This window comes from Astatotilapia calliptera, chromosome 5, assembly GCF_964374335.1.
Source record: "Astatotilapia calliptera chromosome 5, fAstCal68.1, whole genome shotgun sequence".
Lineage (NCBI taxonomy): Eukaryota > Metazoa > Chordata > Actinopteri > Cichliformes > Cichlidae > Astatotilapia > Astatotilapia calliptera.
Genome location: NC_137426.1, coordinates 19,404,948 through 19,428,839, shown reverse-complemented (window position 1 = coordinate 19,428,839; position 23,892 = coordinate 19,404,948). Strand labels below are relative to the sequence as shown.

The 23,892-nt window shown below is 40.3% G+C and overlaps 3 protein-coding genes across 5 annotated transcripts; 2 read left to right on the top strand and 1 right to left on the bottom strand.

Moving 5' to 3' along the window:
• Positions 1–503: 503 nt before the first annotated feature.
• On the top strand, positions 504–10,866 carry tkta (transketolase a). Its single transcript, XM_026167821.2, has 14 exons — positions 504–818; positions 2,013–2,130; positions 2,222–2,335; positions 2,435–2,532; positions 3,266–3,457; positions 3,649–3,767; positions 3,926–4,122; positions 5,682–5,846; positions 7,207–7,363; positions 7,853–7,983; positions 8,070–8,153; positions 8,287–8,380; positions 8,700–8,822; positions 9,743–10,866. The coding sequence occupies exons 1-14, from the start codon at positions 712–714 to the stop codon at positions 9,928–9,930; spliced, it is 1,887 nt and encodes a 628-aa protein (XP_026023606.2). The 5' UTR covers positions 504–711; the 3' UTR covers positions 9,931–10,866.
• Positions 10,357–14,558, bottom strand: LOC145428909 (uncharacterized). 3 transcript variants are annotated; one of them, XM_080301812.1, is made up of 8 exons: positions 12,787–14,558; positions 12,527–12,566; positions 12,355–12,426; positions 12,188–12,256; positions 11,997–12,047; positions 11,838–11,900; positions 11,657–11,732; positions 10,357–11,249 (listed from the first exon to the last, which is right to left on the bottom strand). In XM_080301812.1, the coding sequence occupies exons 1-8, from the start codon at positions 12,787–12,789 to the stop codon at positions 11,216–11,218; spliced, it is 408 nt and encodes a 135-aa protein (XP_080157938.1). In that variant the 5' UTR covers positions 12,790–14,558; the 3' UTR covers positions 10,357–11,215. The 3 variants fall into 3 exon arrangements, with proteins under 3 accessions (XP_080157938.1, XP_080157939.1, XP_080157940.1); XM_080301813.1 differs by having other exon boundaries at positions 12,527–14,558; XM_080301814.1 differs by lacking the exon at positions 12,527–12,566.
• bicd2b (BICD cargo adaptor 2b) lies at positions 14,517–23,820 on the top strand. The gene is made up of 8 exons (XM_026167820.2): positions 14,517–15,055; positions 17,706–17,918; positions 18,493–18,645; positions 18,960–19,424; positions 20,076–21,077; positions 21,214–21,365; positions 22,006–22,237; positions 22,591–23,820. Exons 1-8 carry the CDS (start codon positions 14,816–14,818, stop codon positions 22,591–22,593), a joined length of 2,460 nt encoding a protein of 819 aa, XP_026023605.1. The 5' UTR covers positions 14,517–14,815; the 3' UTR covers positions 22,594–23,820.
• The last annotated feature ends 72 nt before the right edge of the window (positions 23,821–23,892 follow it).

Here is a 23,892-nt window from a genome sequence, read left to right as displayed (position 1 = left end):
CAACTAGATATGGCAGAGAAATATCACAGCCTTCCCGAGGTAAAGTTTCTCAGTACATCATCAGTCGTGTCACAAACCAAGGACGAGGAAGGCATCATTTTGATTTTTAGGCGCTCCTCTTCCTTGTTAATGTATTTATTCACACTCTAAGACAAGAGTTTTTTGTTTTGTTTTTCTTAACCTTATCACACTGATAGACTGCATGCACTCACCCATAACTAAATAGGCAGGACATGTGGTTAAACACAGCTCTATGATTTGTAGGAGGGATAGAATTGAACTGTAACACAGACACATTTTTTTAAAATTACCCTCTGGGATCTTTCACAACCTTTTGTGACCTTAGCTGTCAAAACATAGTCTGGTAAAAGGTATATAGTTTTGGTGTATGCCGTTGTATTTTAGCAGTAACGCCCAGTGCACGTCACTGGGTTCCTCCTCCTTTGTGTCTGTCAGCGTGTGTGTGTGTGTATGTGTGTGTGTCCCTGTGCATCCATGTGTGTACATGCCTGGTAGGTTAAATCCAGTTTCTCCTCGTTTCTATCTCTCTTTCTGCCTGCCTCTATAACTCACACACTCACACTAGCTTTGCTCTTTGGCAACACACACACACACACACACGCACACACACATATTAAAACCACACAAATTCAACAGAGGATTGTAGTTGGTCCATTTTTCTGGTGCTTTAAAACTCAATATATCGCCTTCATGGAGGATTACCACAAACCTGACCAGCAGACAGTGCAAGCACTGAGGAACATCGCCAACCGCCTCCGAATCAACTCGATCAAGGCAACAACTGGAGCGGGCAGCGGGTAAGTTGCATTTACTGATTCTTGCACACGAGCTTTGCTGTAAGATTGTAAATGAACTGCACATATAAACATAAGAAATGTGTGCATAACATAATGCAAAACCTAGTTTTCCTTTGCATCGTGCACTCATCAACAGAAATAGTCACACCCAATGAACTATGCATGAACAGATTAGGATGTGAGGAACAATGTGTTCTGCTTTTGTTCTCCTCCTTTGACAAATTTAGATTTGGCTGAAATAATTTTAGCATTTTATTTCAGAAAATGTAAATATCTACATTGTGTTATTTCCGTGTAATTATACTTTATTTATAGCATATTAGAGATACACAATTGTTTAAAAAAAAATTCCAAATCTTTGATGTGCAAGCAGAAATGAATGAAAAACATGAACAGATCAGGGTGACATCAACAGAATTTAGGTTATTTGATTTTTTTTTACATTTACTTTGGTTACAAGATAATAATTGTCTATAATCATCTATTTTACTAGATATACCCCTATGAACAATTCAACAGAGCAGACTACCCTGTATAGTATAATGGTGGGTGAACTGTACGTAGCAATAGACTCGAGTACTGTGTGGCCGCTGTTATCATGCGATCCTCTTCAATGGAAATTTCAATGAAAAGCTGCCTGTAATCTTTAATATAATTTCTCCTTCGAGCTCTTATTGATTATGAATGTCTAATTTTGAATAGCAAGAAAACACAGCAAAATACTTGCCTTCAGACTCCATGGAGCTGGAATTTGTGATTTCTTTGTGACAGAAGTTGGCGGTTTAATATAATGCATTAATGCCAATTATTTATAGATGCAACATATTTTAATGCTACAATTAATTTTGGGCAGCATATACTAACAGTTTACGGGTCTCTGTGTGATTGTCTTTGCAAAAGCAATTTGAAGTGGTGTTTTTGACTTTTTTGTGTTGCACTCTTTTGAATAGAATCTTCATTTGGCATCTCAAGCTGAAATTTTAGCTAATTAAGTGTGCTTTGTGATAGCTTTACCTAGAGTGATACTGCAGCCTTTTGGGACAGTACCATAAATGTATAGCTATAGTGGATTTTATGCAAATACAGTAGGCTACTAATAATAAACATATTAAAGTTTAACCTGTATTTTCTGTGTTTTTGAGTTTGCTGTTTATTTGGATTCATTTTAATAGCACCCTCTCATACACTGTGCAGATATCCCACGTCATGCTGCAGTGTGGCAGAAATCATGTCTGTGCTTTTCTTCCACACTATGAAGTACCGCCCTGAAGACCCAAGAAACTTCAACAACGACCGCTTTATCCTGTCTAAGGTGAGAGTCAGTAAGCTCCGCTGGTCTGAATATGAGAGCCTCTGTTCCTTTTGTAATTGTAATGCCTTGCTTCTTTTCATGTCTATCTCAGGGTCATGCTGCTCCTGCGTTGTACTCCATATGGGTTGAAACAGGTTTTCTCAAGGAGAGCGAATTGCTCAGTTTATGCCAGGTTGACTCTACCCTGGAGGGGCACCCAACCCCCGTAAGCCGCCACATACTGTACCTATAACACACCTCAGGACTCAAAGAGCACAAACTCTACTCAGAGTTTATTGATTTATTTGATCTGTGTACATTTCAGAAACAACAATTTGTGGATGTCGCCACTGGATCGCTGGGGCAGGGTCTTGGTGTGGCCTGTGGAATGGCTTACACTGGGAAATATTTTGATAAATCCAGGTAATTCCTTGTCCACACGCAATACACAAAACACCTATGGGAAAAAAAGGTGTTTTTGCAGCTTTACATGAAAATATCAACTCAGTTGTTTAAATTATTGACACAGCGTTGCATCGTATTTTTTTTGTAGTGCTTTGAATTAGGATTTTCTTTCATTCTGTGGGTGTATACTGCAGCTACATGATCTGCTCTAACAATTCTTCTGCTCTAATAATCACAGGCGCAGCAGTCACGCCTGAGATATTTTTACCACCCAAGCAGATTTCATTTTGGAGTAAAATCCAGATATTATGCCGTAGACTGTTTATTTGTTTTAAGTTGCCACAAAAGTGGAACGCTGTCATATTTTAATATTCCTTTGTATAAGCAGCTACTTTGATGACATTTGATTCATCTGCTAATATTTCAGACCGTGTGTGATTAATAGGTGAATAACAGTACAAAAAATGGTCTTAGTTAAACACTATTTGGCTCTTATGGCAAAGTAAGTTACAAAGGTAGGTGTGAAATTAAGTAGTCACATCTCAGCCCTCAGGAAGCTTAAACACGTCACAGCTGATTACCCATCCAGGTGTCAGATAATGGCGATAAAACAAGCCTGACTGGAAAGGCGTTTTCCTCAGATATGACTTTTTTTTTCTCACATCCACAACACATCACCCTCATCTACACAAACATAAAACACAAATACAGTATGCACAGTATAATCATGTAATCTTGGCTTGTTCTCCAGTTACCGTGTCTTCTGTCTGCTGGGGGATGGTGAGATGTCAGAGGGGGCTGTCTGGGAGGCCATGTCATTTGCCTCCTACTACCAGCTTGACAACCTGGTGGCCATTATGGACATCAACCGTCTTGGCCAGAGTGACCCTGCACCCTTGCAGCATCACGTAGAAAAATATCAGAAGCGTTGTGAAGCCTTTGGGTAAAATTGCATATGAGAAATCCATACTGATTTAGAGGCTGGTTAGCATCCGTTTATGGTATAAGCTCTGAAGGAAGACTGTATTTTCCTATATTTTCTGTATTTCACATATTTACGTATTTCTTATTTCCTATATTTCACATAAATATGTGTGAGACATACCGAAAGCCTTTTCATGTGTGTGTCTATAGCTGGCATGCTATCATTGTCGACGGACACAGCGTAGAGGAGCTTTGCAAGGCTCTGAGCCAGCCATGCCACCAACCCACTGCCATCATAGCCAAAACCATTAAGGGCAAAGGCATTCCAGGTAAATATTGTCTTTCATCTTTGCACCCTTTGCACTCATTTTAAAATAAATGATATTCAAAAGTACACTGCAGTTTTGCAGTTTGAATGGCACCTACCGAGTAATGTATGTGTGCATATGAATTAAATGAACATAAGAGCATTTTTTTGTGTTTTCAGCTGCAGAGGATAAGCTGGGTTGGCACGCCAAAACTCTGCCCAAAGACATGGCTGACATGGTCATGAAGGATCTGCAGAGCCGTATCATGAGTAGCAGCAAGCACCTGTACCCACCTGCTCCTATTGAGGACTCCCCACCTGTCAGCCTAAGAAACATCAGGATGCCAAGCGCACCCAGCTACAAGGCTGGAGAAAAGGTCTGTAAAGTGGACATGAATACAAATACTTTATTCTCCAGGTAGCAATGAATGAATGAATGAATCCCAAACAACCGTGTCTACAAAAAAGTTGGAATGTTGTATGAAATGTAAATAAGTTTAGATCAGACATTTGCAAATCATACAAACTCTGTGGTTAACTGAAAATATTACAAAGAAATGCACAGAAACTGTGAAGTTTGAGCCAAGTATGGGGTGGCTGTAGCTCAGGAAGTAGAGCAGGCCATCTACTAATCGGAAGATTGGTGGTTTGATCCCTGCATGCTCCAGTCTGCATGCCAAATATCCTTGGGCAAGATACTAACCGATGCATCCATCAGAGTAGGAATGTTAGATGGAAAGCACTTAAGCATAGAAAAAGGTGCTTGTATGATAGGTGTGACTAAAGCATGTCTTATAAAGTGCTTTGAGGGCTCTGGGAGAGTAGTAAAGCACTATATAAGAATCAGTCCATTTAACATTTAATTATGGAAACTAATTCAGTGCAGGGACAACAAAAGGGGAGGTTAGACATGATCACCACTCTGTGGGAATCTACATAAGCAAAAGGATATGTTAGAGCATAAATTTAAGTATAAATAAAAGAATAAATATGTGTAAGATGTGTATGATCAAGACAAGAATTCAAAAGCAATCATACTTGAACTTGTGCGTCTATGAAGTAGCAATTAAAACCAATTGGTATATAAATATATCATGTTTGATTGTAGCAAATGTTTTGAATTTGCATTTACTCAAAGCAAACACAATAGATTTTTCACAAAAGCGAAAGCCTGATTCATTAAAAATGAAAGCATAGACAATGTTAACCAAACCAACTTTTGTTCATATAAGAACAGTAAAATGTGGTTTGTGTTCATCATTGAGAGTCCTGGTTTTAAACAGTGTTGCCTAAAGTCCATATTATTCACACCCCCTTCAAAAGCTTGTGGTTTCAACTGCCTCCCAATATACAAAGCACAGGTTTCCTGCAGCCCCTTCTGCAGGTGGTCTGCCCACAGGAGGGTGGACCCATGTGGCTGATCCAGGCCCCATGGACTAAGGCCTGGGAACCAGGTGTTCGGCAAGCCTGGCTTTTGGGGAACGGGGCTCATCTGTGTCTAGATTTTTCTACACAGAGGTGCTCTTGATCTGGTCCATCACCCAGAACTAAACTGCCTTGGAAGACCCAACCAGGGCAAAATTCCTCGAAAACATAGCTCCTGGGATCACTTAGGCATGCAAAACACTCCACAGAAGTAAAGAGCCAATTTGGGATATATATTAAAATAAAGGGAAAAAAAACAAATAAAACAAATTGTCACAAATTAACTATCACAATTTTCACAGTTAATACATTAACATGAATTCAGTTATTAAAAATTGTTGATCGGAATACTTTTAATTGAATTCAGTACAACAGTACAGTTCAGTACAACTAAAGAGGAGGTTAGGGTTTAAAGGATTTGTAAATCATTGTGTTCTGTTTTTCCTTTTGCAGCATCCAACCTTTGCAGGTTGTAAAAAGATTGATGAATTTGGCCTCCTTTTCTCTGCAGATTGCCACACGGAAGGCATACGGAATGGCACTGGCCAAGCTGGGACGCTACAATGAACGTGTTGTGGCCCTTGATGGAGATACCAATAACCTCACCTACTCAGAGATCTTTAAGAATGAGCATCCCAACCGTTTTGTTGAGTGCTACATTGCTCAGCAAAACATGGTATGATCTTTGGTCAAATTTACGCCTTTTTCTTGATAAAAAATATTTCTTCAAAAACAGATGTGAATCCTATCATTCTGTCACTTTTAGTTTAATGCTATCATTTCATTTTAGATGTAACAGAGTTGCTTTTTAATAGCGATTCTTCTCCGTAAACTGCTCTTCGTTTGCTGTCTGCACAACCTAGCTTGCCATAGCTGCTGAGCTGAGCTTATGTTATTAAATTATAGATGGCTTGTCTGTACCTGCCCTGTAATATAAGGATAGTCACATAAAAAACTCAAGTTCCTCCTTTTACATCAATGTGGCAGCTGCTGACACCAGTGGTTAGAAAACCCCTTTATTTTGCTTCGGTCAACATTTTATCAGATCCTAATTTGAAGAGAGGCAATCGAATTCTAATTTCTTGTCTTTTCATGTCCCCAGCAGCAGCCTGCTTCAATGTAGGTCAGGCATTTCCATGATGATAAGCAGTTATGACAAGTGTATTCAGAAGTAAAATATTAATCACTACAGAGGGTGGGACCATCTGGCTGAATGCATGAGAAAAGTCAAAAGTTCAAGGGTACAATCGAGATGAAATTAAAAAAATATGCAAGACTCACCTACACTGAAAAAAAGGAAATTGGTTGGTTGTTGCATTTACAAAAGTCTAACTTGTAATTTGAGCAAAATAATTTCATGTTTCTATGGTGAATGTAATTAAAACATGTTGGATCTGTTTGAAATTCAACAACTTCATTTGTTCTTGTTGAGATGACATGTCAAGGACAAACAGAAAATTCTGTTTCAAGCCTTGTAATCATAGCTTTCCTACTTTTGTTAAGCCTGGAAGGACAGCTTTGTGGTGTGGTGGTTAGCACTGTTACTTCTTTTAACTCAGTTGTTTAATTGTCTGCCAAAGCAAAACAATTGTGTGCAACCAATGTCCACAATTGAATTAAGTAAATCCAACATGTTCTGTTTTTCAGTGTACAAAAACTTAATTAGTTACAAACAAAAACAAATGGAGTTTCGTTGAATTCATTTATGTAGCGTCAGATGTTACTTTTGAGAAAGAAGAGAAGATGTGGGACTGTGGAAAGGTTTGGAGACAGGACAAAGGAAATTATTTGTAAGAGGAGGTATGCCACTGATCCTGTCCATATGGTAAAATAAGCTTCAGAGATTTTTGCAAAACTTTCTGCTTACTGTGGTCTTTAGTTCAAAGAGGCTTTCAAATATGGTTTGCACTACAGATATTTTACCCTCTGGGTGATCTTTTTGTGGTGACGTTCTTGCAGCCTGTGTCTCTTTAGTTTGGCACATGAAGGTTTCCTCGCTCGCAAAGGTACTAAGAAATAATGATTTCATTTCCCAGGTCAGCGTTGCGATGGGATGTGCTGCCCGAGAGAGGAATGTGGTATTTGCCAGCACTCTTGCTTCCTTTTTCACTCGCGCCTATGACCAGCTTCGTATGGCAGCGATCTCAGAAAGCAACATCAATCTGTGCGGCTCTCACTGCGGTCTGTCCACCGGTCAGTAGACTGCTGCCAATGAGCAATTCACATAAAAACCCTTCTCATACATGTCACCAAACTCACACCTTCACAAATTCACCCTCATCCCCTCTTACACTGAATCCAACCACTTCAGAGCACCCAGTTCCTCAGAATATATCCACAGCCTCCTTAATAAATGCACAAGTGTATACAAAGAAGTCTGTGTCAGTTTGTGAGTTGTTTCAATCCTTTCTATTTTTCCCCTCTAATGCTGTGTTTTCCTTGCCATTTACCCTCCTTGACCTTACAGCTATTACTCAAACTTCCCCCTTTTCTCCTTTCGTGTCTGCCCTGGAAGCTGTCAACAGGGAACCAAGTGTCCCTCTGTTAGTGCAGGTACACTGCATGCAGCCGAACTTTATGCTTGTGCACCTGCATGCTTCAGCTCACCTAACAAGTAGATAACTTTTGAAGATTTCCTCAGTGTTGAATGCATAAAATCAACTATAAATGTGTATGTTGCAGGAGAGGAGGGCCCTGCCCTGATGGGTCTGGAGGACGTAGCTATGTTCAGGGCCCTTCCCACAGCAACCATTTTCTATCCCTGTGATGGTGTGTCTACAGAGAAGGCTGTGGAACTGGCTGCAACCACAAAGGTACTTAAACAAAAATGGCAGCGTTACAGCTCCCCTACATGATCATCTATTGCAGTAATGATCTTTTCATTTTCCTTTTCATTTAGGGTGTTTGCTACATCCGAACCAGCCGCCAAGACTGTGCTATCATCTACAACAGCAATGAGGACTTCCATGTTGGACAGGCAAAGGTGAGACACTATTTGTGCTTCTATTAAGACAGTGAGAGATAAACACATGAGGCAGAAATGGCAGATTATTGTTCCAAAATAATCACTCGAAACACTACAGCTTATAGAGGGTACATTTCCTTCTCTTTGACAGGTGGTGTACCAAAGCAAGGACGACCAGGTCACTGTGGTGGCAGCTGGAGTGACTTTGCACGAGGCCCTTGCTGCAGCTGAACATCTAAAGAAAGGTCCGCAAGATATGTGCCGACACATCCAGAACAATTACAAGAAAAACATTGTAATCCGCTGCTAGCTGGTCAGATTTATATCTCTATTTTTTTTTAGAATGTATCTGTTAGACCATTGCTGTTCCTTAGAATAGGTTTTGAATGGTTCTGTGTTCAGTTTGTCATTTAAATGTTAGCCTGATCTTAGTTTTTGTGTTTCTTGCACAAACTATGCTTTCTTTATCAGGTTGGCAGAACTGCTATATTATCCTATATTCAATCGCTGTGGTTCGGTTAACCGTATGATGTATCTTTATGCATTGTATTTTTCATCTTCCAGAGAGGATCTCTGTCCGAGTGATTGACCCCTTCACACTCAAACCTTTGGATGTCAAAACGATCATCGACCACACACGTGCTACCAGGGGAAGGATCCTCACTGTCGAGGACCACTACTACGAAGGTAGGTTTATATAGAAGTTGCTTGGATTTTGCATATTGCATGCCTATCGCCAACCAAGCAGCAACAAGCTCAGTAGCATAATGCGGCTGCGCCTCGTCATTGGCGCATATCCTTGGGAGTGTTGTGGTGGCATGTTTCCATTGGTTCACTGATGTAGACGGGTTGTGCTGGCAATTGCTTATTGGCTGAGGGCTGAGACCGCCTGTCGCGTGCCTTCATTGCAGGCAAGGTATTGGTACTGTGGTGCATTTTGTAAGTGCGACAGCCATGGAGGCAGAGTGCTGTCAGATTTCCTTAGCTAAGCGGGTGCCCATGGGGCTGACTGTGACCTAGATAACACAGACAGCTCTGGCCTGTGCCTACTAAGAGAAAGGGGATGGGTGATGGCATGGATGAGGCTGGACAAAGGAAATCTAACAACTGTAATTTGTCTGATGTTGTGCATCTCATTCATTGTACATCTGGAACAGTTGTGGTGCAACGTTCAAGGGGATCATTTTTACACTTAGCTGTAATGATTTTTTTGTTATCCCTTTATGTAATGTGTGCACAGAGGCTCAGTGTTTTTGGATACTGTAATGGGAGCCAAATATGCTTGAACTTCCCGCTCCATGTTTTTATTCTTGGACACAATTGGGCAGTACTTCAAAATTACAAATACAGTACTTGCTACATTATTACATCTATAAGAAATAATGTAAAACAATATCATTCAAAGGCATAATTTTTCTATATAGCTACCTTTATTTCATTTTTTTATTTACTTCTGAATTTAGGACTTTACACACACAGCCTGAGATGACCATGTTAGAAATGTCCCATCCTTAAGACATCACATTAACCAGACAGTTAAAAATGCATTTAAGTGGATTTGTCTTTCACATTTGTCTTTTATATATTCCTTTGCTGTTTTTCCACAGGTGGTCTTGGCGAAGCAGTGTCTTCAGCAATGGTCAATGAGTCTGGCTTCAGTCTGCACCGTCTCGCTGTGTCCCACATTCCTCGCAGTGGAAAACCCCACGAGCTGCTGAAGATCTACGGTATCGACCGTGATGCTATTTCTCAGGCCATTCGCAAGATGGTCAGCAGCTCTACCAATGCCAAGTAACTTTCTCCCTGCAACCACCTACCTATCCAATTACACCCCTGAAGATAAGGCTAGTAGTCAAGTATGTTTTCGATTCACATGGCACCCAACTCTTTGATTTTGTTCACAGTGAATACCCCTAAGTGTGTAGGCTACTAAAGTAATGTGATTTTGTGCTGTACACATTAAAGTAGAGTTCCACGTTTGCCTTCCTTTTTGTGTATTTATCACCAAAAACTGAGACACACAAATTCATGCAACATGCATATCCTCACTGATAATACCAGCGTTGTTATAGACCCATTTCAATGACAGAGATGTGGACATAACTGACATTTTCATTGGTGGATGCTCACTATTAAAAAATAATAATAATCCGGTATTACATGTCTGCTGTGTGATGCTCTAATGTGTTCTTAATGCTCTTGGATTCATTCAACTGACAGTGGTTTTATATTGTTTTGCTATAGCTTGTAATACTGAGTGGGGCATAGTTTTCAAGTCGGTGTTTATCATAGAGTGTGTGTGTCAGACAGAAACTTAGTGAGTTGTTGTTGTGAAAGACAATAGGAAACAAAGTGAAAGAAATGTGTACACGTCATAAAGAGCAGTCATGCAGAGCCAGAATTTAAACATTCAGATGATTTCACTTTCATTTTTGTAGTTCTTAAATTTATTTCTATTCACCATTGTCTTTTGTTATTGAAATTTCAGTTACCGTAAACCAACACACCTCAGTGTTCATTTGTGCTCTAGCACTGCTTTTGGACCTCAACAGCAGTGTAATCTTTACACAACGTCGAGCAAAGAAGAGCCACCCGGTGCTGATAGGGGGTATAGTGGGCTGTGATGTTGAATAGCTAGTTACGTCCAGCGTGTCAGCCTAAGAACACTTTCTTTGTTACTTGAAATTTTGTATGTACCATACTTTCATGTAATAAAGCCCTCTGCATTTGACTTTGACCATTTACAATAGTTTCTATTCGCCTTTGTGTTGACGTGTGTTATTTAAGCACTGCTCATAAACAGCAATCTGCAACTATAATGGGAAAGTATCTATGAAATTTATGAACAGCCATCAGCTTCAGCATGCATTGGTATGAGACAGGCCCATCTTATGAAAGTCAGATGAACTTCAGTGTATTGGTATAACATACATTCACAAGATTGCAGAGACATTTATAGTGGAAAAAAAGAGGAAACTACAGTGTTTGTTTCTACAGTGACATAAAACGTCGCCATCTCGTCATCTTAAATACCACTTAAATAGCTTCCTGTAAATCCCCCCACTGTAATTTTAAAATCACTACCACCAGGTTCTCGTTCTCTCTCTCAGCTTCCTGTTCAAAACAAACAAATGCATTTTTTGGGTCATACAAATCCCAACTTTCAGAAATATTTTAAAACATTGAATGAATTCTGAAGAAGTGCTCCTAAAACTTGTACTAGCATGCCCCCTACAGGAGCGAATAAAGAAAAAGAAATAATGACATCCACCACCACACAATTCATATCAGTCATAATCGATTAAGAAAAAGAGTTTAAAGTTTAGTTAAATGAAGATCAGTGCCATAATATAAGAAAACCCGTGTTTTCTTGTAGATCGAGCATTTTGACTGAACATATTTCCTCTCCATATTTCCCACTGGCCTTCTACACTCTTCACCCTAAACTTTGATAAGCACTGCTCTTTATACAGTCTGTGTTCTACAGGAATGTGCAAAAATAGTTTGTAAAGAGGACAAACCTCAGAGAGCTGTATTTCCGTTTTGCTCCTCTAAGAGCAAACGTTATGATTCCACATCCATACGATAGTGTGTAAACTGAAATACACAATATTTAACCACAGTTAAAACAGTATATCCCCTGAGTATCTGAATATTCCATGTATTCTATAAAGTCTTATATTTAAAGTATTGTGGTCTTACCATGATATGAGTGGAGGTGCAACAAAGCAACAAATAGTGCAACAGCAAATCCCCAGTAGGTATCTAAGGAGAGTTTGATGGTAATGTTTAGCTTTTATACAAAACCTAAATATGGATGTAAAATTAGGATTCTGACTTTGATATAGCAGCAGGAAGTACCTCCTTTGTTGTAGGGCGCACCTTTACATCTTTTAGTATGGGCAGGCAGGCCTGAGCAGGGTAGAAAAGTCAACACAGACATTGTGACAAGCAAAACCTGCAGTGCATTATGTAAAATTACATTTTTCTTTTTGGAAAAAAAAATTTCGCTTAAAATTTTTTTGTGAATTTTATAAAAAAATTCTACTTACCAGTAAACATGCCCAGAATCTCAAACGCTATGGTGCAAAATATACCAAGACATACTGGAACTGAGAGTGCTGAAAGTGAAAGCAAAAATAATAAATGGGTCGTTAATCAATCTTGGCTCAGCCAGGGGTTAATTACTTTGAACAGCGGCTTAAAAAGTGTAACTTACTTCGAAATGGCCTATAGAAAGCCATTCCACATCCCAGTCCAAAGCAGATTGAATAGAAATGGTAATATTTATCTGAAATGTTCAGAATAATAGGTTTCAAATGAATATTCTACATAAAGGAACATTTCTGCCAAATCTGCTGATAATAAATAAACATAATAGATATACATACAGTGTTGATAAAAGTCAAAAATTAAATTCCTTTTGTACTCCTGAAAAAGAAATGATCAGTAGCTTGATGGATAAAAAATACAACATACTGCTGCTTGATAGGAAATAAGAAAAAAAAGCATGTGAGAGAAAGTGAAAGCAGCAATAGACACACTGTGTAGACACATTGTTATATTTATAACACAATGTGTCTACACAGAGCAAGAGCTACAATCGTAGATAGAAAACCTCAGCGAAAGGCAGAAACGCAGGTGTACACACCATTTCAGCTCAGCTGCTCCTGAAGTCCCCAGGCAGGTGTAGCTGAACAAAACAAACAGCATTCAGTGGACAACTTCCTCAAACTGCTGCCAAGGACTGTCAGTACCAAGAATTACCACTGAATGGAAGTCCCGCTGACACAGTTTTTCTTTCACATTCACGTGTGTCAAAGGTTAAAAACAATAAGACAGTGCTCTGTCACCTTGTGAAGTACTAGATTTGAATCAGGTCCTCAGTTGTTTGGCATTCAAATTTTTACACAAAAAAACCGACACTCTTTGCACTCTTTGATCACATGACCACAACTTGGTGTCAGTCAACGTAGTTCATGAGCAGATTTATGACAGATACCTTTTGACCATTTAACAAGACTTCTAAAAGTACTTAATTGCCAGCTACTTTTATAATAAACGTTTTCCATTCTCTAATAAAGAAGAACATAAACAAAATATTAAATATTTTTTGTGATTTTTTAAAATATATTTATATTCATTAGCCCCCTTTTTTAGTTACAGATAGTTGCAGATTTGTCAGCTGCACATCCATGACCCAAATCTCCCATTGTATCACATCCCAAGGGTGCTCTATTGGATTGATATCTGATGACTGTGGAGGTCATTTGAGTACAGTGAACATGTACAAGAAACCAGTTTGAGATCATTTGAAGACAGTTATCCAGCTGGAAACAGTCAATAGAAGATAGCCACAGTGTAAACAGATGGACATGGCTAACAGCAGAATTCAGGTAGACTGTGGCATTTAAATGATGCTCAGTTAGTACTAAGAACCCCAAAGTGTTCCAAAGAAAATATCTCTCACACCATTGCGCCATCAGCATTAGCATGAGCAGCTGATACAAGGCAAGATGGATCCATGCTTTCATCTTATAACAAATTCTGTCCCTACTATCAGAATGTTTCAGCAGAAATTAAGACTTATCAGATCATGCAATGTTTTTTTTCCCCACAATCGTCTATTGTCCAATTTCCTGTTCTTAGCTGCCACTTGTATGGAACCCGCTGTGGTCTTCTGATACTGTAGCTAATGTTCTTCAACGTTGCACGAGTTGTGCATTTAGAGATGCTGTTCTGCACATCTTAGTTGTGGTGAATTGCCATTTGAGTTACTGTTGCCTTCCTATGAGCTTGAAGCAGACATCAACCATGCTCACAGGATATTTTCTCTGTAAATCCTAAAGATGGTTGTCTGCAATAATCTCAGTCGAGCAGCAGTAAAATACTCAAACCAGCCTGCCTGACACCATCAATCATAAAACTTAAATGAAAGTCACCTAACTCACCTTTCTTCCACATTCTGATGCTCAGTTTGAACTTCAGCAGATAATATTGGCCATGTCTACATGCCTGGATGCATTAAATTGCTGCCATGTGATTGGCTGATTTGATATTTGCGCTTACGAGCAGTTGAACAGGTGTACCTAATAAATAAAGTGACTGAAGATCATATTTCTATAATTAACTAATCTAGTGTTCATTCGACAAGTGACTATAACAAAAATACCCATAAACTCTAATAAAGATCCTAATAAATATGCAATGTAATTATAGTTGCAGTTTCACAGTTGATTCTCTAGATGGCGTTTCAATAAACTGTGGGGTCATGTCTCGGCAGACGCAATGCATTCTGGTACTTGAAGTCAACGCGGCTTCAGAAGCAAGGAGTCCTTGAGGTAGCGCGCCTCACTGAAAACTACATTTCCCTTCGTAGTCACGCTGATTTGAATGCCGTGTAGGGGGAGCGTTTTTTTCTAATCGATGAGCTCAACTGAAGTTTCCTCTGTCAGCTTCAAGAAGAGGCAGAAAAATATCGAGAATGAGCAAACTGTTGTCCAGTTTGAGCTCCGTCGAGGTCCGCAGTGAGTGAAAGGCCGGGAAGCTAAACACAGTTTAAGCCCAACAATGCGCCCCAAACAAAGAAGGCAGTGATTTGCGGTCTTGGTGGTTTGCTCCGCTGCTCCCGCTAGTTAGGGCTGGGTCCCGTTACGGTTGGGAGTCGGCGGCTCGCCAAGATGTCTATGGAGGAGCAGGAATATCCTGAGGCGGTACTGGTGACAGAAGCCGGGCCGCAGTGGCTCCAAGTCGAAGTGGAGCGTCTGACCCGGGAGCTTCGCGAAACGACCCAGGAGAAGATCCAGGCGGCTGAGTATGGGCTGGCGGTGCTGGAGGAGAAACAGCAGCTCAAGCAGCGATTTGATGAGTTGGAGACGGACTACGAGACGGTCCGACAGGAACTGGATCAGCTGAAGGAGGTAACCCGAGGTCACCGCCACGCAGCCAGATATAAGTCCTGGCATCAGTCAGTATGTGAAGGCGAGGAGAGCAACTTAGTGCATGTTATAATAGCAGCACGGTGGGAATTTAGAGTGACATCGGGGATCAAACTAGAAGCAGTCGGTAGTGGGGTTTGCTTCCCCTGAGCCCCAGCCATGTCTATTTATATCCCTCCTGCCTCCTCAAATATTATATGAAGTTTGAAATATGCATAACCACCTCCAAGCAGAAATATTGCAGTGTTACCTAATGTTGCCTCGCCTTAAAGGATGAAAACTGTCATTAGTTTTGATTACTTGCCTTTACTTGCTCCAAAGGCTGAGGCCTTGAAATCAGACTGTAGCTGCAGTGGCTTATGTCACATTTAAGCCTGTTTGGCCAATTTGCTGTTAACCTGTTTAAAAATAAGTTTTTCCAGTGGTGAAATCATAAAAAAAAGTTAACAGCCCTGAATAGCTGTGTTTCTTTTCATCTCCTAATAGCTTGTCTGTTGAGACATTATTAACCCACAGTGTCAGCCAACCCCAAGGCCCTTCAGTCTCACAGTAGAGGAATAACCTCTACAGCTAAATATGACAGGTGAAGGCATCTATCAATCTAGTAAACATTAAGCTGAACAAAGATAACTTGGCAACACTTTTTCACAGCAACTCATGAGATGCACCGCCAGCCACTGAGATCCTAACATGTGGGAAAATCTGTCTGTATTTCATTAGAGAATAAAGAAGTGTGTGTGTGTTGGGGGTGGTCGGGAACTTCCCTTCAGTTCAGTCTTAAGACTGTTGTCACATCCAGTCTATCAGTCAGTAGAGGAAGTGCATCCTAAAGCATTTCCACATTGCTGTCTGTCAGCTGTATGTCTAAATGTCCAATTTCTATTATTAGTGTCCTTCAGTGGTTGTGTTCACATGAAATGGCGATAGGTCATTGTGTGTAGGCTGGGCTTAAATGGGTCGCAGTCTTATTAATACCTTTATACTGGAAATCTAGTCTAATATCATGAAATGTAAATTAAAAAGGAGGATGTGAGATTTTTGCCACTACCAGTAATTTTCTGGTTTATAGATTATAGTTGCATCACGAAGTGACTAATTGTTGGGGACATTTACTTAGTATCTCATGATTGTGACAGTTTCTCCTTACTACAGTACATCGCTGAGAGTGATGTAAGGTAAAGGAATCATCCATCCTCGTCCTCTATCAGCCTGCTATTGATTCACATCATCATGACTGACCATGACTATGATCCTAGTTACACAGATCTGTTTGTCTGACTGAGAATTGGCCAGAAAAAGACATCTAGCTCTACAGTGAGGTCCATTTGCTCTCACATCCCCACTTAGTAACTGTTGACTTAATGTGTGTTTAGCTGTTTAGTTCGTAACTGTGCAGATATGGCATCAAATTATTCATCAATTTACTGCTATTCTGAAAATTAGTTCACCTGCTTAGTAAAACCATTCAACTGACATTTTGCAAAAAGACTGTTCCTAGTAGCTGGTTAAACATTGAAAGTAAAACACATGCTGCAGCTTTGGGAATATTGCTAGCCATTTATCCAATCTGTTTTAAAGTAGATAAATATTTATTTTATAATATCAAAGCAATATCTATACAGATTTGTGTTTGATGATTATTTGAACAGTGTTTTTTTTAATTGCAGAAAAACACTGACCTGTCAAAATGTCAATAAAATTAAAATTTCTGACACATTTTGAAATTTACATTTGAGTTCTTCTGTAATCCTCAAGGGACTGAACTGTTTTACCAAGTGGGAGTCATGTATGAAGCCAGAGTATTTTATTTTATACTGGATACTTTTTTTAAGATTCTATATTTTAAAATAATATTCTATCATTTATTTATGACAGATATGCTGCAGTGCTCTATTTTTATTAGTCATGGTTTCATGTATTACTGGGCTTCAAGCATTTACAAATACACTTGAAGGCAGTTAGTTTTTTGTTTATGACCTATGTGCTTTAATTATTGTCACATCCACTTTTTTTTAGTCTATCTTTGTGATTATTATGCAGATTGTACTGTTCTGTTACAGTATAATTGTTGTCTCTGCTAGTTTCAGTATCATGTTTGATGTTTTTTGTGCTAATGAATGTCTACATCCATAAAGGCGCTGACATCATCGTCATTAAATAGAGAAATAAATTCATGTTAGGAAAAATTTTATCATTAAAAAATCAGTTTGGCCAAAATTGTTGTATGAATAAGTTTCAAATGTAATCTGTGTTTGCAGCAAAACTCTTCATAAAAACCAAAGAAATAAACGCAGTGAATGTAGCATGTAAAAATGCATCGCCAATTTAACTACAATTTTATTTAGAGTGATGACTAAGAACTGATACTCGTGTATATTTCCTTATCTGTGGTTTCATTTCCTCTCTTGAGATGGAGAATTTTACTTAGGTCATTGTTATTAGAAAGAGCTGTCCAGTACCCCATACACACACATTTGTGATATTTTCTGAAATGGTAGATCTTTATTTAACTGAAGTCTCTAACTAGTTATGTTGGCCATGCTCGTGGTTGTGTGCATGTGTCTTAAAGCAGGTTTGTAACAAATCCTTAATCAAACATGTTTGTTCTATTGTTTTTTCTGTCTGTCTTTAGGCCTTTGGACATGCTTACTCAACCCACAGAAAGGTGGCAGCAGATGGGGAGAGCAGGGAAGAGTCTTTGATACTGGAGTCTGCCAGTAAGGAGGCTCTCTACCAGCAGAAGGTCCTGGAGTTACAGAATGAGCTCCGACAGTCCAAAGCTTCCCTCGCCAGTGCACAAGCTGAAAATGACCGCCTGTCATCCATTGCCCTGGAAATGAGAGAGGTAGGTATTGAGAGTGCTGCAATATGAATTTCTTCTCACGATTTACACTCAAATGCTCACTTTAACTCCTGTTGAGCATTTTCTTATCATAGTATATGGTCGGCCAAAGTTTGAATCGGCGTCTTTTATGTGTCATCATCGGAGATCTGCTATTTGCAGCACGATTGGGAAATCAATGAAAGCTTGTAATGCTAACTGAAGTTGACTTGTAGACTACGAAAAGTTGCCAGTGTTGGTTGTGAGAGAGCTGCTTCTTATCATGCGGGAGGGCCAGTTTGCACTGAGCCCAGCAGGAAAGATGATGTAATGGTCCGCAGTGAGTGACACAAAGGATGTCCTCCACCGCGGCTCTCTGTAGAATGAATTGGTAAGTGGACCATGTCCTCCTTCCGTCATTGCACATGGCTGCCAAAGACTTGTGGCATGTGAAGCACTCTTGCCCTTATTTTAACTTATTTGCTGAACTATTGCAAGCGTGTAGTTTGTGGTTTACACTGCATTTGCTAATGGTGAACATAGGTTTAAATGAAAGGTCATCCAGTTATTCTCCCGTTGTCCCCGTTCTTGTGTGCAGAATTCAGAGCTGGCAGAGCTGCAGCGCAGTCAGCTGCGAGACGACATCAGAGAGTACAAGGTTCGGGAGGCTCGACTGCTGCAGGACTACAGTGAGTTGGAGGAGGAGAACATCTCACTTCAGAAACAAGTGTCTGTGTTGAAACAGAACCAGGTGAGACTGGCCATAAAACTCAAGTTTTGTAGTGGGTGGAAATCATTCAGAAATAGCTGTGTTGTTCATGTTTTTATGAGTCAGACTAACCATATTATCATTTTGGTTCTAATATCACTACACAGTCATTATGTCATTTCCTTACAATTTAAAAATATGAGCACGCACCAAATTTTACATTCAAAAAATGGGTCTGTGTATAATATTTTGGCCAACCACGATGCACTCATGCCTGTTTCACAAATTATAACAAATGCTGCCTACTGGTGTAAAAGTATTAGCTGTGTTATTTATATTTTTGGCTGTCTCTACAGGTGGAATTTGAAGGTCTAAAGCATGAGATCCGCCGCCTGGAGGAAGACAGCCAGTGTCTGCACAGCCAGCTGGAGGAAGCAATGCGCCTGAGAGAAATTGCCGAGCGGCAGCTGACGGAAGCTTTAGAGACCATCAAGACAGAGCGTGAGCAGAAGGCCTCGCTGCGCAAAGAGCTTTCCCACTATATGACCATCGGCGGCTCTGTGTACAGTAGCTCTTTCAATATTTCCATCGATAACCCCAAACTCCACGAGGATCCTTCGGCCATCAATGAACCGGACAATGATGATCTAATAAGAGGCTTTGAGAACGGCTTGGTTAAATTGAGTGAAAGTGATGAAGACAATAGAACTGCAGTGAACAAGAGAGGAGAGGGCTTCAAACCAGTCCCTAGCTTGGTGGACGACCTGCTGAGTGAGCTCAACATATCAGAGATACAGAAACTGAAACAACAGCTGGTGCAGGTATGAGATCCATCAGATGCACTTGGATCAAGAGCCATCATTATCTGACTGCAGCATACCTGATGCCATGATTTCACATTCAGTAAAAAGCTCAAGTTCTACTGTAGATGTCATAGAAAGGCTGCCATGCTATTTTCGCTAGATGATTATCGTGGCCAAAAGAATTTAAGATCTTATCACAGGAGTTTTGAGAAAACAGGAAATGCTGTCAGTCTAATGCATCCCTAACTTTATCTGTCGCTGTGTATTCTGTGGATCTAGAGCGTAAAAAGGGAAACTGGGCTAAACCAGCATGGACAAATGTCACCCATGTGTGCAGTAACTCAGTTTGTATACCACAGAACACCACAAACTGTGTGGGGTTTATACAAATGTACTAGAAAATTAGAGAACTAACTAAGTAGCTGAACTAAATCTGTAATGTAGTGATACTAAATTACTAGTAATCATCAGGATTGGCAGGTCACACTGAGATAGGTAATGTTGGGTACACCTTTAACTGAGTTACTCAAAAGTTCCTGAAAGGTTGTTAAGAAACTTTAATTGCACTCTGTCACCTGGCCAAAAAGGCCGTTCCTGTTTTGTTCTTTCTCTTTTTTTTCTATAAAGTTGCCTAGCTGACTAATGAACTCTTTGTCTGTATTTCTGTAGGTTGAGAGGGAAAAAGTTGCCCTGATCAACTCTCTGCAGGAGAGCCAGAAGCAGCTGGAACAGGCCTATGGGACTGTGTCCGAGCAAAAGGAAACGGTCAACAGGTTGACTGAAAATCTAAGTGCAATGAGGAAACTTCAGGCCAGTAAGGAGCGGCAGTCTGCCCTCGACAGTGAGAAAGACAGGGACAGCCATGACGACGGAGACTACTATGAACTGGACATTAACGGGCCTGAGATTCTGCAGTGTAAATACACCGTTGCAGTGTCTGAAGCTGGAGAACTGAGGCAAGAGCTGAAAACACTAAGGGCGCAATACGAGGAGTGTCGAACCCAATATGAAGATGAGCGAGCGCGGCTGGAGAGCGACGTCCAGGACTTGAGGTCAAAGCTGTCGTCCTTGGAGAAAATTAGCCAAGCAGATAAAGCAGCGATGTCACGTCTGGAGAGGGAGCTCCGTCTGGCCAGCGAAGCTGCAGGAGAGTCGCTTGGCAGCCTTAATGTGGCGCAGGATGAGCTCGTAGCCTTCAGTGAAGAGCTGGCCAATCTCTACAACCACGTGTGCATGTGCAACAATGAAACCCCTAACCGCGTCATGCTCGACTATTACAAGGAAGGTAAGGCCATCGTAAGAAAGGGGCAAGAAGCAAAGGATCACCAGTCAGTACTTCTCACTAACGGGTTAATCGGTGAGACTGAATCTGGAAAGTCAGACTCCGGCAGCGCAGCAGTTACTGCAGCTCCAGCACACGAGCACCGGCCGGAACCCATGAACATCTATAACCTTGTTGCTATTATCAGGGACCAGATCCGCCACCTGCAGCAAGCGGTGGACCGCACCACAGAGCTGTCACGTCAGAGACTTGCCAACCTGGAACTGAGCGCAGTGGCTGACAAAGACAAAGAAGCGTGCATGGAGGAGATTCTCAAACTGAAATCCCTGCTTAGTACCAAAAGGGAGCAGATTGCCACTCTCAGAGCTGTTCTCAAGGCCAACAAACAGGTGGGAGGATGGTTTGTGTATGTGTCAGGGGAACGATGTTTATTAATGCACACATAGAATAGAATAGCGATGCAAAAACCACAGAATTTAAAAACTGCAGAACTTTACATTAATCTTTTTATGTTGTTCCCTTCAGACAGCTGAGGTTGCTCTGGCCAACCTCAAGAGTAAGTATGACAGTGAGAAGACCATGGTGACCGAGACTATGATGAAGCTCCGTAATGAGCTCAAGGCTTTGAAAGAGGACGCAGCTACGTTCTCATCTCTCCGGGCCATGTTTGCTACAAGGTACGACACATACTTTCAATGTAAATCAGCCATTATGTACATAAATTGGGCAAATATAATTTAAAAATAAATAAATAAATCAGGTGGCTCAGACCAAACGAATCCTTCTCGGTTACAGGAGACATTAAAAAGAACATTGATATAGATTTGTAATATTTCTGCTTTTTCACTCGAGAGAAAATATTTTGCGTTTCTGTGTATTTCTCTGAGAAAGATGCAAAGCATTGTGGGAGCAGTCTGATGTAATACTTGTGCAGTCAGTTAGCGTGGTAATCATACTCCCATCTGGAAAATGCAGTCTGGGGAATCATGACAGCCGCAGTAGTTTGAGGCAAATTGCTCCACCTGCTGGCAGTAAAGTTTACCCCCTTCTCTCTTCTCTTCTCTTCTCTTCTCTTCTCTTCTCTTCTCTTCTCTTCTCTTCTCTTCTCTTCTCTTCTCTTCTCTTCTCTTCTCTTCTCTTCTCTTCTCTTCTCTCCTCTCCTCTCCTCTCCTCTCCTCTCCTCTCCTCTCCTCTCCTCTCCTCTCCTCTCCTCTCCTCTCCTCTCCTCTCCTCTCCTCTCCTCTCCTCTCCTCTCCTCTCCTCTCCTCTCCTCTCCTCTCCTCTCCTCTCCTCTCCTCTCCTCTCCTCTCCTCTCAGGTGTGATGAGTATGTTACACAGCTGGATGACATGCAGAGGCAGCTGGCTGCTGCTGAGGATGAAAAGAAGACGCTGAACTCTTTGTTACGTATGGCCATTCAGCAAAAACTCGCATTAACTCAGCGCCTAGAGGATTTGGAGTTTGACCACGAACAAGCACGCCGCAACAGCGCCACAACAGTGGGAGGCAAGGCCAAAACGAAGGGCAAGGGAGCCTCTTCCAGCCGCAGTGTAAGTCACGAGCTGTAATGCAGAACGACCTCTAAGGCACAAAATTTCAGTGAAGGCCAGCTCTTCTAGATGTTTTCAAAATGTAAAAAAAATAATAATTTGGGTCAGAATAACTCTTTCTTTTACTGGTAGGTCTCGATATTCAGCATTGAGTTATTTGTTTGTTTTGACGAAGTATAAGCAGGTGTAATGTGGAAAGAGGAAGAACTTGTCCCCTATAGTAGCCTAAAAGTCTATTGGTGATTCATGTCTGAACCCTGCATGCAAAGCACACCCAACACCTTTGTTGTGCATCTCACTTAATGCAGGAGAAACTGAAATTAATTTCATTTTTTTCTCTTTTGTCTTTGCAGTAAACTCATGAAGCCAAGTGTCCTTAACGAGCTCCGTCAGGTTATGCACGTCGGTGGCCAGTTGTCTGCTCTCCTGGTTTCTCCACTCTCAATCACACGCCATATCGTGTCACTACTAAGACGAGAATATATCAAACAGTATTAGCCAAGAGCCTTGTTTTAGAGTGCCAGAACAGCTATTTAAAATGGCATCAAATTCTATGAAAACTGCAGAAAATAACACACCAGCTACCCGGTGCAGTCCATCAGTCTTCCAAAATATGAACCACTATGATTACTCAACCGGTGGAATAGTCACAATGGGTGTTTGGTTGGTTACTTAACGCCTGACTGACTTAGCACTTTTCTGTTTCACGTATTTGCTCCAAGCTTATTCCACTTTCTAAAATGATGCTAACTGTTTCAAGTATTGTGTAATGTTTGTACTCTGTGTGCATGCTTGTCTTCCAACATACCTTTAACCTTATTTATTTCATAGCAACAAAGTCACAGATTGCTTTTAAAGCCAGAAGTAAGTCTCTGATTTTGATGTCTGTTGGCCTTAGATTTAGTATTTGACACATACTGACAGCCAGAATTCTTGACAACCGTGTCTTCTGTCGTGCTGTATTGTCATAACTCTATGATCCTGGAAATATGAAGCTTCAAATACGGGATCTTAACTACATTGTGTATCACTATGTTCCTAACAGATAAAGCAGAGCGGTTACAAATTAAAAGTATGCTCGTTATGTCTGGAAAAAGGATAAAAATGCAAATCTTATTTAAGGATTTATAAGTTAAGGTCAGATGTATAGTATTCATAAACTCTATTCATGATAAAGAATTTTTAAAGTTACTGTTTTAATACAATTTTTTTTTGTAAAGCTTTTCAAATAAGTCTGCAGTGCCATTGTGTGTTTTTTCTTTATACAAGTGCCACATTCAGACATGACAACAAAAGAGAACCCTAAGTGTTTGTGCTATATAATAATATTTTACATCTTGTTGCTCACATTATTGGTCCTAATTGATTGCAGTTTTTACTATAACTGTAATTGTATTTATTTGTCTCAGTTCATTCAGACTACAGGATTTGAAATCCTTTTTATTTCATAAGGGAGTGTGCATTTTAGCTGGCAGGTTGAGGCTTAAAAAAACACAAGCAAAAATCCTAATTGTAAGATCCTGTCACTGCTTCCTGCTACAGTATGTCTGGTGAAGAAATAAATCTAACTTTTACAATTCTGATGGTTTTTTATTTTTATCTTTTTAACTCATGTCTTTATATTTTTCAAGGAAACATCTGCAAACATACATGTA

Excerpts from the sequence above, each read along its gene's own strand:
- tkta (XM_026167821.2), top strand. The coding sequence starts at position 712 with ATGGAGGATTACCACAAACCTGACCAGCAGACAGTGCAAGCACTGAGG. Across the intron at positions 2,131-2,221 it reads ACCGCTTTATCCTGTCTAAG|GGTCATGCTGCTCCTGCGTT; the intron begins GTGAGAGTCAGT and ends TGTCTATCTCAG. Across the intron at positions 4,123-5,681 it reads GCTACAAGGCTGGAGAAAAG|ATTGCCACACGGAAGGCATA; the intron begins GTCTGTAAAGTG and ends TTTTCTCTGCAG.
- LOC145428909 (XM_080301812.1), bottom strand. Across the intron at positions 12,427-12,526 it reads TTTTGACTTTTATCAACACT|ATAAATATTACCATTTCTAT; the intron begins GTATGTATATCT and ends TGAACATTTCAG. Across the intron at positions 11,250-11,656 it reads CGGAAATACAGCTCTCTGAG|GAAGCTGAGAGAGAGAACGA; the intron begins GTTTGTCCTCTT and ends TGTTTTGAACAG.
- bicd2b (XM_026167820.2), top strand. The coding sequence starts at position 14,816 with ATGTCTATGGAGGAGCAGGAATATCCTGAGGCGGTACTGGTGACAGAA. Across the intron at positions 18,646-18,959 it reads CTGTGTTGAAACAGAACCAG|GTGGAATTTGAAGGTCTAAA; the intron begins GTGAGACTGGCC and ends CTGTCTCTACAG. Across the intron at positions 19,425-20,075 it reads TGAAACAACAGCTGGTGCAG|GTTGAGAGGGAAAAAGTTGC; the intron begins GTATGAGATCCA and ends GTATTTCTGTAG.